The sequence below is a fragment of the Pogona vitticeps genome, chromosome 2 (assembly GCF_051106095.1).
Source record: "Pogona vitticeps strain Pit_001003342236 chromosome 2, PviZW2.1, whole genome shotgun sequence".
In the NCBI taxonomy this organism is placed as follows: Eukaryota; Metazoa; Chordata; class Lepidosauria; order Squamata; family Agamidae; genus Pogona; species Pogona vitticeps.
In genome coordinates this window covers 301,537,331-301,551,173 of record NC_135784.1, presented here as the reverse complement: position 1 = coordinate 301,551,173, position 13,843 = coordinate 301,537,331, and the positions used below count along the sequence as shown (strand labels likewise).

At 41.8% G+C, this 13,843-nt stretch overlaps 1 protein-coding gene across 4 annotated transcripts in view; it reads right to left on the bottom strand.

The window, feature by feature from the left end:
- MYO5B (myosin VB) overlaps positions 1–13,843 on the bottom strand; it is a 339,707-nt gene that overhangs the window by 236,563 nt on the left and 89,301 nt on the right. For all 4 annotated transcript variants that reach the window (XM_072992940.2, XM_072992941.2, XM_072992942.2 and 1 more), the window contains exon 2: positions 10,398–10,508. In XM_072992940.2, the coding sequence (XP_072849041.2) occupies positions 10,398–10,508 (111 nt within the window). The remainder of the gene's footprint in view (positions 1–10,397; positions 10,509–13,843) is intronic.

Below are 13,843 nucleotides of genomic sequence, written 5' to 3'. Positions count from 1 at the left end.
GCCTAGCACCATGGGGCCGTACTGTCCACTCACCATTCTGCCATTCACGTGCGCTCGACAGAGCCTTCCTATCATGCCGTTCTTCGCAATGGATTAGCCACTCTGCAACCTGGGAGAGACACCTGTCATCCTGCCTCCTGCCAGGAGTGGCTAATCCATTGTGGACAACAGTGCGATAGGAAGGCTCCGTCGAGCTAGCATCGGCAGCGAAATGGTGAGTGGACAGTCCAGCCCCAATGGGGCCAGACCCTCATTATTTCCACCTGTGGGGGGATACTCGCATTCGCATATGAATACAAATACCCCCATCTCTAATTCAGAACAGACTTCACCCTCAATGCAGTTTATCTGATCCAGGCTGAGCCTCATTTCAATGTTCTTATATTTACTAAGGATTTCTTTTCAGCTGATCAAGAGGTTTTCATGGCTGACTTAGTCTTGATGCCTTTGTTATTTATAACAATAAAATAAAGCCATCCTTAAAACTATTAATCTATATATTCTCTTAATGTACATTTTATTTCTCTTAAGAGACGCCATCCATATTTTATAAGCTGAAAATGAAACTGGAGAAAGGAAGGAAGCCAAGTTTAATGGTGCAGTTTGAAGGGTTGATGAGGTACAGCAGGGGCTTTACATGAAAAGTTATAAGGAGAAGAGGGACATGGATGCAAATTATGAAAGAAAATCTGAATGAGTTGAGTATCTCTGATTTAGGGGAAAAAAACAACCCAGGATGAAAAGAAGAGAGTGTGATACAAGATACAGTGGTGCCCCGCATAGCAAGGTTAATCCGTTCCGGATTAACCTTCGCTATGGGGAAACATTGCTATACGGAACGGGGAAACCCATTGTGCCCAGTTCCAAATGGGCACAAAACTCACCATTCTGCGATGTTTCCCCATAGCAGCAGCCATTTTCGCGCCCTCGGTAAGCGAGGGCAGGGTGCGAAAACGCACCCGGCCATTTTGGGTCATCCGGCGGCCATTTTGGAACCGCCGAACAGCTGATTCCCCGACATTGCAATGCGAAGATCGGTAAGCGAAATGCTTACCGATCTTCGCAATGCGAGTTTTGCCCATTGGAACCGTCGGTATGTCTTCGCATTAGCGATCCAAAAAAACGGATCGCTATGTGAATTCGTTGTAATACGGTGCGCTCGTTAAGCAAGGCACCACTGTACGTTTATGAATGTACAAGAAACATACAAGGAAGAAGTAAACATATTATCTCCCATCCAACACAATGTCCCAGAGTGACTTATCTGTTGTTCACAGTCTTGCTCAGACGGAGTAAAAATGGTTATTTATCTAGTAAACAAGCAACCATAAGTAGAAAAACATTTTTAAAGATGGGCGCTACACTTTTAAACTCATGCACAATGCCAACTGTCTGAAACTCATTACATATGGTCCTCAGCGTTTGGAATTTTTCTATATAAAAGTCATTCAGTCCCACTAGTAATCAATAGTTCCCAACCTTGAGTCCCCCATATGTTCTTGGACTAAAACTCCCAGAAGCCTTCACCACTAGCTGGCCAGGATTTCTGGGAGCTGCAGTCCAAAAACATCTCGGAAGCACTGAGATTAGTTGCTAGCCTGCTTACAAAATAATTAACTGCTGCTGCTTTTTACAACATACCGAAGACAATCTGTTGTGCTGCTAGTTATTCTTCTTTAATATTTGAATGGCATAAAGCTTGAAACAGTCGAAAGAGTTCTACAAATGCCCTTAAAAAGTACATTTGAAATGGCATCAAAAAACATGCTTGCTTTACCAATAAAGCAAACTCATTCACACTCATGAAGATTACTTCTGAAATGTAACTTAATTATACTTTATTACTTCTGAGGTCCACCAATTTAAACTAGGCAGCTTTTTGGATGCAATAAGTATGCAGGGAACAAGTTTTCGGATTCCCTTGATTCGTCACATAGCCTCCCTCTTTACTTTTGCCAGAGAACGTAGCTGTCAGAAGTTTCAAGAGACTTGTGCAAAATTAATCAGAAGCATCAGCAGGATGTGAATCTGATATGAAGGCTCCTGGTTCGAACCGAGATGCCACTTTGCTCCCTCCTTCCACTCATTTGCTATTTGCTAGATGGAAATAACATCTTGAGGGATGTGTCAAAGGTGTTTACAGGAAAAAAAGGGGAGCAAATATCCTCCTGCTTTTAGTCTAATTTGGAGGCACAGCTGTTCTGTTGACACGCAGCCAAAAAGTTTCACCATATGGCTATCCATATGCTGGAAATGCCACAGCAGTGAAGTCCCAGATATTGTGTGGTTTAAAAAGGACCCTCCTGGTTCTTTCCAGAGGATGTAACATAGCAACAAAGGAAGCTATCAAAAGGAAATCTTGGAAAAGTTACTTTTTGAGACTACAATTCCCAGAATATCTCAGCCACAGGATGGATTTGACTTAAACAAATTGATTTAAATTACAATTTAAATATTAAAAATCTGATTCATTGACATTTAAATTTTAAAAAAATGTTTTGTTTTGTTTTTATTTAAATCAGTGGTTCTTAACCTTGGATTACTCAGGTGTTTCTGAATTGCAACTCCCAGAAATCCCAGTCAGCACAGCTGGTGGTGAAGGCTTCTGGGAGTTGCAGTCCAAAAACACCAAAGTAACCCAAGGTTAAGAACCACTGATTTAAATTTGTGAAGATTCTCAGTCATCCCGGTGATGTTATCTGGAAGTTCAGCCAAGCTACTTCAGACCGAAGAAGCTACTTGGATGAGTAGCGAAACATTTCAACCTAACAAGAACGAAGTCCTGTTGCCATGACTCAACTTCCACATAATTTAAATTGTGATTTAAATCAAACAGATTTTTTAAAAACTTGTTTTTATCCACCCTGCCCAACCACCATAACCATACTAACCTGGGAATTCTGGAAGGTATAGCCCCTTCCTATAACTTTTCTAAATTCTGGACAATTCTAGGTTCTAACCTGTTTTCTTTGAAGAAAACAGACTGTTAAGGCCAGTCACAGGAGAAAGACACACCATATTTGACAGCATGAAACCGAAGATGAATGCAACTATTCAAAACTCATTTTTTAAAAATCAATGATTTTGTATTACAGAGAGGCATTGCCTACAATATGTTCAAGATCATTTCAGGGACAAAAGCAGAGTAAACCTCTTCTGTTAAACTTTCCCCAAACAGTTATATTGTACTCTTGCATCCTCATCATCCTTCTTCAGCTTCCTATTCCTCCGCATTGTTGGTGCATGGGGATGGGCCAAAGCCCATAAATTAGGAGTCAAGTCCTAAAAATCTGTTGGTAGGATGATGTCTGCAAAATCACTGAGTTCTGAGTGACAACAGCTATTGGTATTTGTTTTAAATTGGTAATCAAAAACTTTGGAACAACTCTGTTGCTAAAATCAGTACAGTATGAGGGGGAAGAACAAATGATCTTGCTTCCATATTGTTTCTAATTTTTGCCTTAATGTTTGATATTTTCTTTTCTTTTGAGGTTGCTTGTTGACATAACTCCAACTTTTATAAGGAATGTTTTTCTTTGTTGCTCCTCCAGAAGCATCATATCCACAGAGAAAACCAAGTGTTTTATCTGTGATTACTTGCTTGTCCCTGTATAGCACTGCAGTTTTGTTTTCAAAAACTGGAGGTGGTTGGAATTCATAACATGGAGAAACGATGTGAAGAATCCATACTTATTTAGCTAATTGCTGAAAAATGAATTTTGCAATTTAGTTATGCCTCTAGAGATAATCCCTTGGCGCTACCTTGGAGCATTCAGTTATGGTATGATGAATGGTTTCTTTATATTTGTGACAGGCCCTACACATAGCGCCATATACACCTTGCTTCATAATTATGTTCTGGTAGTATCGAGTCGAGTGCAAATAACTTGGTCTTGGATTGTGCAAATTAATCCCTCAGTTTCGGACTGAAGATAGTCTAATTTAACCCACAGTTCAACTGCTGCTTTATTGGCATTACTATCCAAGATGTAACTGGGGTGTAGCATTAGAGCCTGTATCCCCTTACTCCTACCTCTGCTTTGCTACTGAATATGAATGGAAAGGAACCTAGTAGACATAGCTCTAATCTCTCTTCAGCTTGGAGACAAGCAGTATTGTACTAGAAGCTCTCAAAAAGACATGCACACAAGCTTTGGATTATGACTAAAGAGCCACAAAAAACTGCACACATCAAACTGATCAAAAAGTGCCAAAAAGTCAGGTAAAAAAAAAAAAGATGGACCATAATCAGTGTAAATAGAAGAAAAATGTTTTCTAGGCATCAGAGAAAGTACCAACATGATCTGTGCAGACCCTAGAATTTCAAGGAAGAGCTAGAAACGTTTCTCTTGACTTATACAGAACTTTCCGTATAAGAGAGTGTATAAACTCTCAACTGTCGTTTATACACTTTACATTGGATATATTTTATGCTTGTAAGAGGTATTTTATACAATTACTGTACGTTTTCCTCTTTTGTTTTTTGTGGGGTTTTTTGCTTTTATTCAGCAGGTGGCAGAACAATATTGTTCCATAGGGTGGGGGCATGGAGTGACAAAAAGTCACCCACTACCACCATAAATGCATCCCTATGCACCTCTATTTTCACTCCATAAATCTGAAGCTCTTATTGTCCCAACGATGGTGGGGACACAGGAAACGGCCTTCTCTGCCACTCCTCTCAGACTTTGGAACTCTCTCCCATGGGAAGCTAGGCTGGCCCCATCATTACTGTCTTTCCACAACCAGGCAAAGACCTTTCTGTTCAGGCATGCTTTCCCTTAATGATGGGTGGGATTTTTAAATAGACTGTTGTATTCCACTGCTTCAAATATGTTTGAGTCTTGGTTTTATTTAGCCTTTTTGATATAATGCTTGTTTAATTCTTTTTAAATATTTGTATATTTACAGCTTTTAGCTTTTGAATATTGTCTTTTTAATGATGTGAGCTGCCTTGGGTCCTGTCTGGGGAGAAAGACGGGCTATACATATTTTAAATAAATAAATAAAATAAATAAATAATAAACAACCTCACCTCCCAATTTCATTTGTTGCAAATTAAGCAATTTAAATTTGGGTTGGGGGACACAGCAGCCCATTATTGGAAGATAGCTGACAAAATTCTTGTCTCCCGTAAGCCTTATTCAGTCTCCACTTAATTTTCTCTAATGTACTTCGGGGAGACTGGCCAACTCCCTCTCTTAGCATCTCTGTCTCTAATGTGTACGCAAAGAAAAGGTCCACACTCATGTCTACAGTTCCATGCAGGGTTCTTGGTTGAGTGGAAGGCCTCCATGCAAGCAGAAAAACCTCTCTGTAGACACACTGCTCTCCAGGTGGAAAAAGCAATGATGGAGAGAGCATTTCTAGGCAGCTCCCTCTCAGCATGTTAAAGAGAACCAAGTAAGTCATGACTGAATCAAGTACAGTATCTCTAAGCAAGACTGCCTAGCTTACCAACCTCAATGTAATGCTGAAGGGCCCCTGCAAACAACCAATTCAGGTCATTTGCAAGAGCCATCAGTTACCTTCCAACCAACAATGTGGAAAAGGTAGAGAGGAAGAAGGAAGATAGGCAACTTTGCCCGCTGCACTGCAGCCTTCCTCAGAAAATGGCACACCAACCCAGCTATGTTGTTGTTTAGTCATTTAGTCGTGTCCGACTCTTCATGGACTAGACACTAGAGCATGCCAGGCCCTCCAGTCTTCCACTGCCTCCCAGAGTTGGTCAAATTCATGTTGGTCGCTTCGGTGACACTGTCCAACCATCTCGTTCTCTGTCGTCCCCTTCTCCTCTTGCCTTCACACTTTCCCAACATCAGGGTCTTTTCCAGGGAGTGTTCTCTTCTCATGAGATGGCCAAAGTATTGGAGCCTCAGCTTCAGGATCTGTCCACACAGTCAAAGGCTTTTGCATAGTCAATGAAGCAGAAGTAGATGTTTTTCTAGAACTCTCTGGCTTTCTCCATAATCCAGCACATGTTAGCTGGATTATGCTATAAATTATGACCCAGTATAAGCTATGACAATGACTTTTTTTCCTATGTGCTGCTGCTCTCCCAGCAGACAAAAGGGACGGAAGGAAAGATGATGAGGGATATCCTCTTGACTCATGTCCTGTGCTAAGGAAAGTACTTTCACAAAAAAAATCTACTCAGTGCTATAATGTTCCAAACATGGATCCATGCAACTGCAAGACCCATACGTGTGTGTGTGTGTAAGAGAAACCATAACGCAGCAGTTTTCTTCATAGCCCGTTAAAAGGCCACATCTACATTGAAATTCAGCAGATATCAACCGGAAGCACTGCGTGTAGCCCCTTTTCTTCAAAGCTGTACTACTGATCCCCTTCATTTAAATCGATCAGGCAATGCTACTGAAAAGAAGCTTGCACTGAATTAGGTGAAATATTCTAGGCTTCTACCACAACACTGCAATAGCAATGCAGACATGCATTTCAGATGAAAGATTTTGAAAAAAAACAACAACGCAGGGCCAATTTGCTGTCGGATCGCAACACAGCAAAAAGAGCATGTACAATTACATTAATCTGTACATTCATCTTCCTTATCTTACCGCCCTTTGTTTCTATTTTATAAAAGTCACCGCTATCCACAAATTAAACCACAAGCACCCCCAGGATCAGCTTTGTCTGATCTGCTTCCAGAGCTGCAGCACCTGCACCTTCTTCTTCCACTTACCCAATGAAAACCCTTCAGGAATTGCACAAGTCACAAGCCCAGCATCTCCCCCCCCCCACAGATGCTGATAGATGTTGCTGAATCCAGCCAACCAGCCACAGGAGAGGCAATTATCGCCTCCTGAATCTGCCTGGCAGAAATGCTGGGGAACTTGTTTGCAAAAAAAAAAAAAAAAGCAAACACAGGCTTCCTTTGTCAAGCCTTGGACCCTTTAACCATCTGGGAAAGTCTGGTGTCATTGCTTCAAAGCAACATACCGTTTGACGTTAGCTTTTAGGGTTGCCAGCTCTTAGGGTGCCCAGGGAATCCCTGTACTTCTCTGGTTCCCACAACAGGGAGACAAATTATAAGGCAAGCTGCACTGTGCAGTTCAATAGGCTTTAAAGATTGCTTTTAAAGCCCGGCCCTCCCTCTCTAGTCTTTCCCAGGGGCACCAAGACTCGCCAGCACAGTGAGAAGATGTGTCTGTGTTCTTCAAAACACTACCACGGGCAGAGTGTGTGCATCCTCCTGTGTTTTGGGTGCACTAATACTGGTTCCACAGTCTTGTTTTGAGCACAGCAAGGATAAGACATTCAGCTTTGCAAGAGCTGATCCTTCTTGTGGCACACACACCTTGGCAAGAGCAACACAAACATTTGGGGGGAGGGACCATTTGCCTGCCCTGCTTCTGTGACATCACAAGGGCCTGCCGCCCTGCTCTCAGATTTCGATCCTGAAATGTGAGGAAATGAGACACCCATTGATCCAGCAACACTAGCTTCTTGCCTGCTCTTCCTCTTTACCACTCTTAAGATAACGCAGAGTTAGTTTCCTCAAGTAAAATACAGGAGGTGAGGCCAACTGCTATCCAAACTTCCTGAAGTGATTAAGAACCAGGGTGCTCCAGCCACTCCCAGAAAGTGCTAGTAGTTATCAGTTTTTAAAAGAACTTTCCAATTTCTCAAAAGTAACTAAAGTAACTATTTTAGTTACTTTGGGAGGGAGGTATTCCATGTTACAAGCTGGTGCCCATGATACAAAACATACTCACTTCTCATATTGCCAATTCAACACAACAGAGAACCTGAGACAACACTTGAAGCATGTACTATTCTGGCTCTACCATTTAGAGAGGACTCAACCTCTATAACAACAGAAATGATTTTTGAAGTTCCACTCAGAACACAAAGGAATGACAATACTGCGTGTGAAGTTACAAGTATGTTATAACACAGCTATACCTTGCTTATCGGGGAAAGGAATTAATTACAAAAAATGAGCAATGTACAACTAATTGCTCCCAAGCTCTGGGAACTGGCAGACTTCCTTACGGGATTTGGATGGGGGGGGAGGGAGGGCCTATTTCTAAAAAACATGAGGCACCGCCAGCTGGGACAGAAAAAATCATTCAATAATCGTCTAATTGCCCAAAGATTCTGCAGCTCCAGGCCTTCCACCTCCAAATTTAATGATCCATTTAGACTTTACTCTCATTCTTAAGGCCCAACTGTCCCTTTAACTAAGAAATTTACTATGGTTGTGGGTGGTGTGTTTTTTCCCCCCCCTTTCTTTCTTTTGTTGTTTTGGCAAACCATGTCAATTAATCACAATGTCCTTGGAGAACATTCTGTTTGTAAAAACTGCATCTGCTCCCCTGGCTTAGTAACACGGCAGATTTGCAACTGAGTAATTGAGAGAAAAGGTTGCTAATGCTACTGCTGGCCAAGTGGGTTAAACATACTGGATGTTCACTACTAGCCAGCCCGTGGTGGTTTCAAATGAAGCTGTGGCCTTCGTCACTGTAATCGATTCTGTGCTTTTCACAGCAGCGTTCTGTGCGACCCGAAGTCATCGTACCAAGTCCTTTCCAAATCATACGGCAGCAAATATTTGGGAGATTTTGTTGAAGCAATCCCAATCTGTAGATCAACTCCCAAACCCTGTTAATACTGTTGTATTTCAGCTCCAAAGATCTAGGCATGTTACACAAATGTTTTATGAACATGCAATATTTACCTGATAATAACAATTGTGTACCCTGAAGTCAATTCTGACTTATGGCAACCCTTTTCAGGGTTTTCTAGGTACAGTGGTGCCTCGCTTTACGATTGCCCCATATTACGACGAATCTGCTTTACAACGATCTTTTTGCGATCGCAATTGTGATCGCAAAACGATGGTCTAAATGGGGGGATTTCGCTTTGCGATCATCGGTTCCCTGCTTTGGGAACCAATTCTTTGCAAAACGATGATTTTTCAACAGCTGATCGGCACTTTCAAAATGGCCGCCGGATAACAAAAATGGCTCCCCGCTGTGTTTAGGGATGGATTCCTCGCTATACAGGCAGCGAAAATGGCCACCGTATGGAGGATCTTCGCTGGACGGTGAGTTTTAAGCCCATTGGAATGCATTGAAAGGTTTTCAATGCGTTTCAATGGGCTATTTATTTATTTATTTATTTATTTATTTATTTATTTATTTATTTATTTATTTATTTATTTATTTATTTATTTATATCCCGCCCATCCTACCACTCTGGGTGGCTTACAGAATTTTATTTTCGGTTTTCGATGTTTTCGCTTAACGGTGATTTTCCTGGAACGGATTATCACCATTAAGTGAGGCACCACTGTAGAGAGTACTCAGAAGTGGTTTATCCTTCCCTTCTTCTGGGGGTGTCCTGGGGCCATGCAGCTGACCCAGGGCTATGCAGGCTGGCTCTACTCCTGGCAGGCACAGTGGGATATCAAATTCCCAACCTCTCACTCCGCAGCCTAACTCACTGAACTATCCAGCCAGCTGCTAATATTTAGCTAGTTGGATAGCTCAGTGAGTTAAGCTGGCAGACAACTAGATCAGATAGTTCCTTCCAGCTCTATGGGTAGTGTGCTGCCAACAGTGGAGTGAAACAAAAATAGCTTAAGAGCCTCCTGCCCACTATTACCAACTATGGCATTTTCCTTGTCCACAGAGCAGTGAGGGAGATGCTTACACAATTTCCCCTCTGGTCCATATTTAGTCAACATGTTTCTGGTCAATAATATTAACCAGATCCATACACTGGGTGAACATCAGCATTACAAGAATTCAGATCACCGGATTCACTAATTACTTACTTTATGAAACATTGTTTTTAGCCATTTTCAAATTTATGCAGATTTAAACAATTTCAGTGGATTCATACATACAGTTCAATGCCTTAAGAGTTTATCTTCATAAATATTCAGACCAGGCATAATAAATGCATAAATTTCTTGCATGGTGTAATCCTGGATTCTTAGACACACACAAAAGTTTCACAATTATCCCTGTCCATATGTTATCAATGCTCTTTTAATATCACAAGCACTGAACCATACTGAGACTTTAAGAGATGCTTTTGAGGTAGAACTCAAAATTCTTAATTTCCTCTATAAGGCACTGCTGCTCCGTATCACACCCAGAGGACATGGCCCCACACAAGAGTATTTTGAGAATTGTAACCACCGAAAGTTAAGTTTTCCTGTCTTTTGCACTAGCTATATTGAGAAATGGCATATACTATTAAAACATTTCCTCCAGGAATTTCTCCCAACACTGAGGGAACTTTAAAGTTTTGCTTCCAGCTGCTTGAACTTCAAAATGCTTTTCCAGAATTCCTTAAAAAATCACACACAAAACTAACAAAAATACATGATGGTAAGAAAGAGAGTGAGTGAGCAGAGGGTGACATACCGTTTCATCTTCAAGTTTCAGGTGCAAAGTTTTATCTCCTTCTTTGTAATCTTTTATGATTTCGGCTGATTTCCATACTTCTTCTGAATCAGGAATCCACACTCTTGTATACTGTAGTGGGGAAGGGCGGGGGGGGAGGGGGGAAGGGAGGAAAAAGAAGGTACATGTTAAGGTCAGCAGTGGAAGGACAGCCCTGAGCAACCAAACCCAGGGTTAATGTAGCCCAAAAATGGCTAACCATAGTGAAACTGAGCATCATACGTCACACTGAAATATCACAGCTATAAGAATTTATGGTAGTTTGTTTGCAACAGACTAGCAAACGCTTCCAGTAGCGATGTATGTGAGAGCTCGACCATAAAGAAGGCTGACCACCAAAGAATGGATGCTTTTGAATTGTGGTGCTGGAGGAGACTCTTGAGAGTCCCCTGGACTGCAAGGAGAACAAACGTATCGCGAAGGCTTTCACGGCCGGGATCTAATGGTTGTTGTGGGTTTTTCGGGCTCTTTGGCCATGTTCTGAAGGTTGTTCTTCCTAACGTTTCGCCAGTCTCTGTGGCCGGCATCTTCAGAGCACAGAGTGCTGTCCTCTGAAGATGCCGGCTACAGAGACTGGCGAAACGTTAGGAAGAACAACCTTCAGAACATGGCCAAAGAGCCCGAAAAACCCACAACAACCAACAAGCCTATCCATTCTGAAGGAAATCAGCCCTGAGTGCTCTCTGGAAGGACAGATCCTGAAGCTGAGGCTCCAATACTTTGGCCATCTCATGAGAAGACTCCCTGGAAAAGACCCTGATGTTGGGAAAGTGTGAAGGCAAGAGGAGAAGGGGACGACAGAGGACGAGATGGTTGGACAGTGTCATTGAAGTGACTAACATGAATTTGATCCAACTGCGGGAGGCAGTGGAAGACAGGAGGGCCTGGCGTGCTCTGGTCCATGGGGTTGTGAAGAGTCGATCACAACTTAATGACTAAACAACAACAACAAAGCAAACTAAGCTTTTGGCATAATACTTGGAGCTCATAAATACTATTTTAAAAAAGAAATTCCACACATTACTCATTACTTCTTGGTAGTTGAAGTTGCAGTTACTGCTGTCATTGCTCTGATTATGCAATTCGTCAAGTGACATATTATTTATACGTTATATTGCTGTTACTTGTAAGCCAGAAAAACACAGGGGCTGAAACTAGATGCAATGGCCCCATGGAAGGCTTATGTCATCAGTAGGAGTGATTTCTGGAAATTAAATGCTTCCTATTTTTGTTGCACATCTCCCACATAAACTTTCATCATTTGGAAGCCATGCAGGGCCATGTAGGACAAAAGTAGGAAATGCTTCATTTTCAAACTTTGCTACCCGCTGAGACTTCTACATATGTACTATATTTGCACAAACAGGATTTCAGGGCAGGAAATATGCTCTAGCTCTCTCTAGTGGCCAGTTCTAACACTGCACTTTGCTAACTGATACCTGAATATCTAACTAAGGAACCCTACAGACCTCTAGGGAAAAATCAGAAGCCTGTATTCATCGCAGCTGGCATTCATCTCATTAAAAGTGTTAATTCCAGAATGAAATAATACAACCATTTCTAATCATATCAAAATTCATCTTGTTATCATGGTGCAAATCTTTTTACCGTCGCAGTGATTCCAGGCAACGTCAGCTTCTTTATTTCTACAAGCTTTTTTGTCTACAACACTTCTATGTTCCATATGCACAAAAAGACTTCAAAGCAAGTGAGAACATCCCAAAGGTCTTGCAGTTATGAAAAATTATAAGCCCAAGTGCTTAAACATATACAGTATATGAAAATAGCAATACTAAACTTACATTGCAAGCAAATACTTAAGAATTCAATCCAAAATATAGCAGCATGAAAACACAATAAAATTCCAAAAAGAATGATTTAATTATATTTTAAAACTATAGGCGGTAACTATCTAAAAAGACATATGGGGAAAGTACAGAATGCACCTCTAAAACATATTGTTAAAAACTAAAAACCAGTATAGCTGTAAGTAATCTTTAGCCTTTAAGCATATTATAATTGTATTATGACGTTGTGAGCCGCCTAGAGTGGTCACGTTACCAGACAGGCGGGATATAAATAAAATAAAATAAAATAAAATAAAATAAATAAATAATAACACACATAATTAGAGTCTGCTCAGACAAGTACTGTATATGGATTGGTATATGGATCACTGTTAGTACGGTTTGGTTCCGATCAAATTACAGTGTCCTCACTTGATTCTACTTGGACTGATCCACCCATCCTCTTTTAACAGTTATTGTGCACATTTCTGGCACAAGTCTAGGGCATGTATTCTCTTTAATATAATTCAGGGTGATCCTACTTACCTTGTTGTGTAGCCTACACAGATGGTTAGCTCACACACAAATTGAGTGGTGGGCGGCGTTATCTGAGGTAATAACCCTGTGATGGAAGAGGTGAAAAAAACCCTCCTCCTTTATTTTCATCTTCTTTTATATTTTACTAATTGACGCAGCACAACTCTAATAGGTTGATGCACCCCTCTTTCAATATACCACTTATTTTAATTAAGAAAATAAAAAGAAAAGCCACTGTGGCCAGCTGAACAATGGCTGCGAGAAAAACCAGGGAACGGGGCTGTGTCAACTTCATGAGCTCCCACCAACGTTCCCTCTAAGCCGTGTGAAGTCTGTGCATGCCCTGTTCTTCCATGAACAGCAGCTGACTTTATCAGATGGGTATGGCAGGTATCCAATATGTTAGGGCAGCGATGGCGAACCTATGGCACACGTGCCACAGGTGGCACGCAGAGCCCTTTCTGTGGGCATATGAGCCATAAATCACCGGATCACTCCTCCTCCCCACAGCCAAACCTGCGGAGGCGACTGCAGATGCGGTGTTGGCACTTCAACAGGCGACAGGCCAAGATCCGCAGCTGGCGTTGGCAGCGGATCCAGAGTGGGGTCTCAAGGCACCTCCATGCCCAGAATTCCCCCTTCCATCGCCACTTCCGGTTCTGCCACTGTCACTTCTGCGTTTGCCGCTGTGAGTCGCAGCCCGCTGGGTTTTTTCCCCGTCCAGTTTGGGCACTTGGACCAAAAAAGGTTCAGTGTCCCTGTGTTAGGGTAAGGTCTACAGACAGATGGGACTGTGGACAATAAAACCACAGGAAAACTGGTAAAAAAAATGCTGGTGGTAAAAATGACATGGCTGGATAGATCAGTGACTTAGGCAAGTGGCTAAAAGAGCCAGAGGTTGGGAGTTCAATTCTCCACTGTGTGCCCCAAAAAAGTCAGCCTGTGTGGCCTTGGGCAAGCTGCAGAGCTGCAGGATGCTGCCTGAAGAAAGGAATGGTAAACCTGAGTACTACATACCTAGAAAACCCTGAACAGAGTTGCTGTAAGTTAGAATTAACATGACGGCAGACCATTATAAATTTA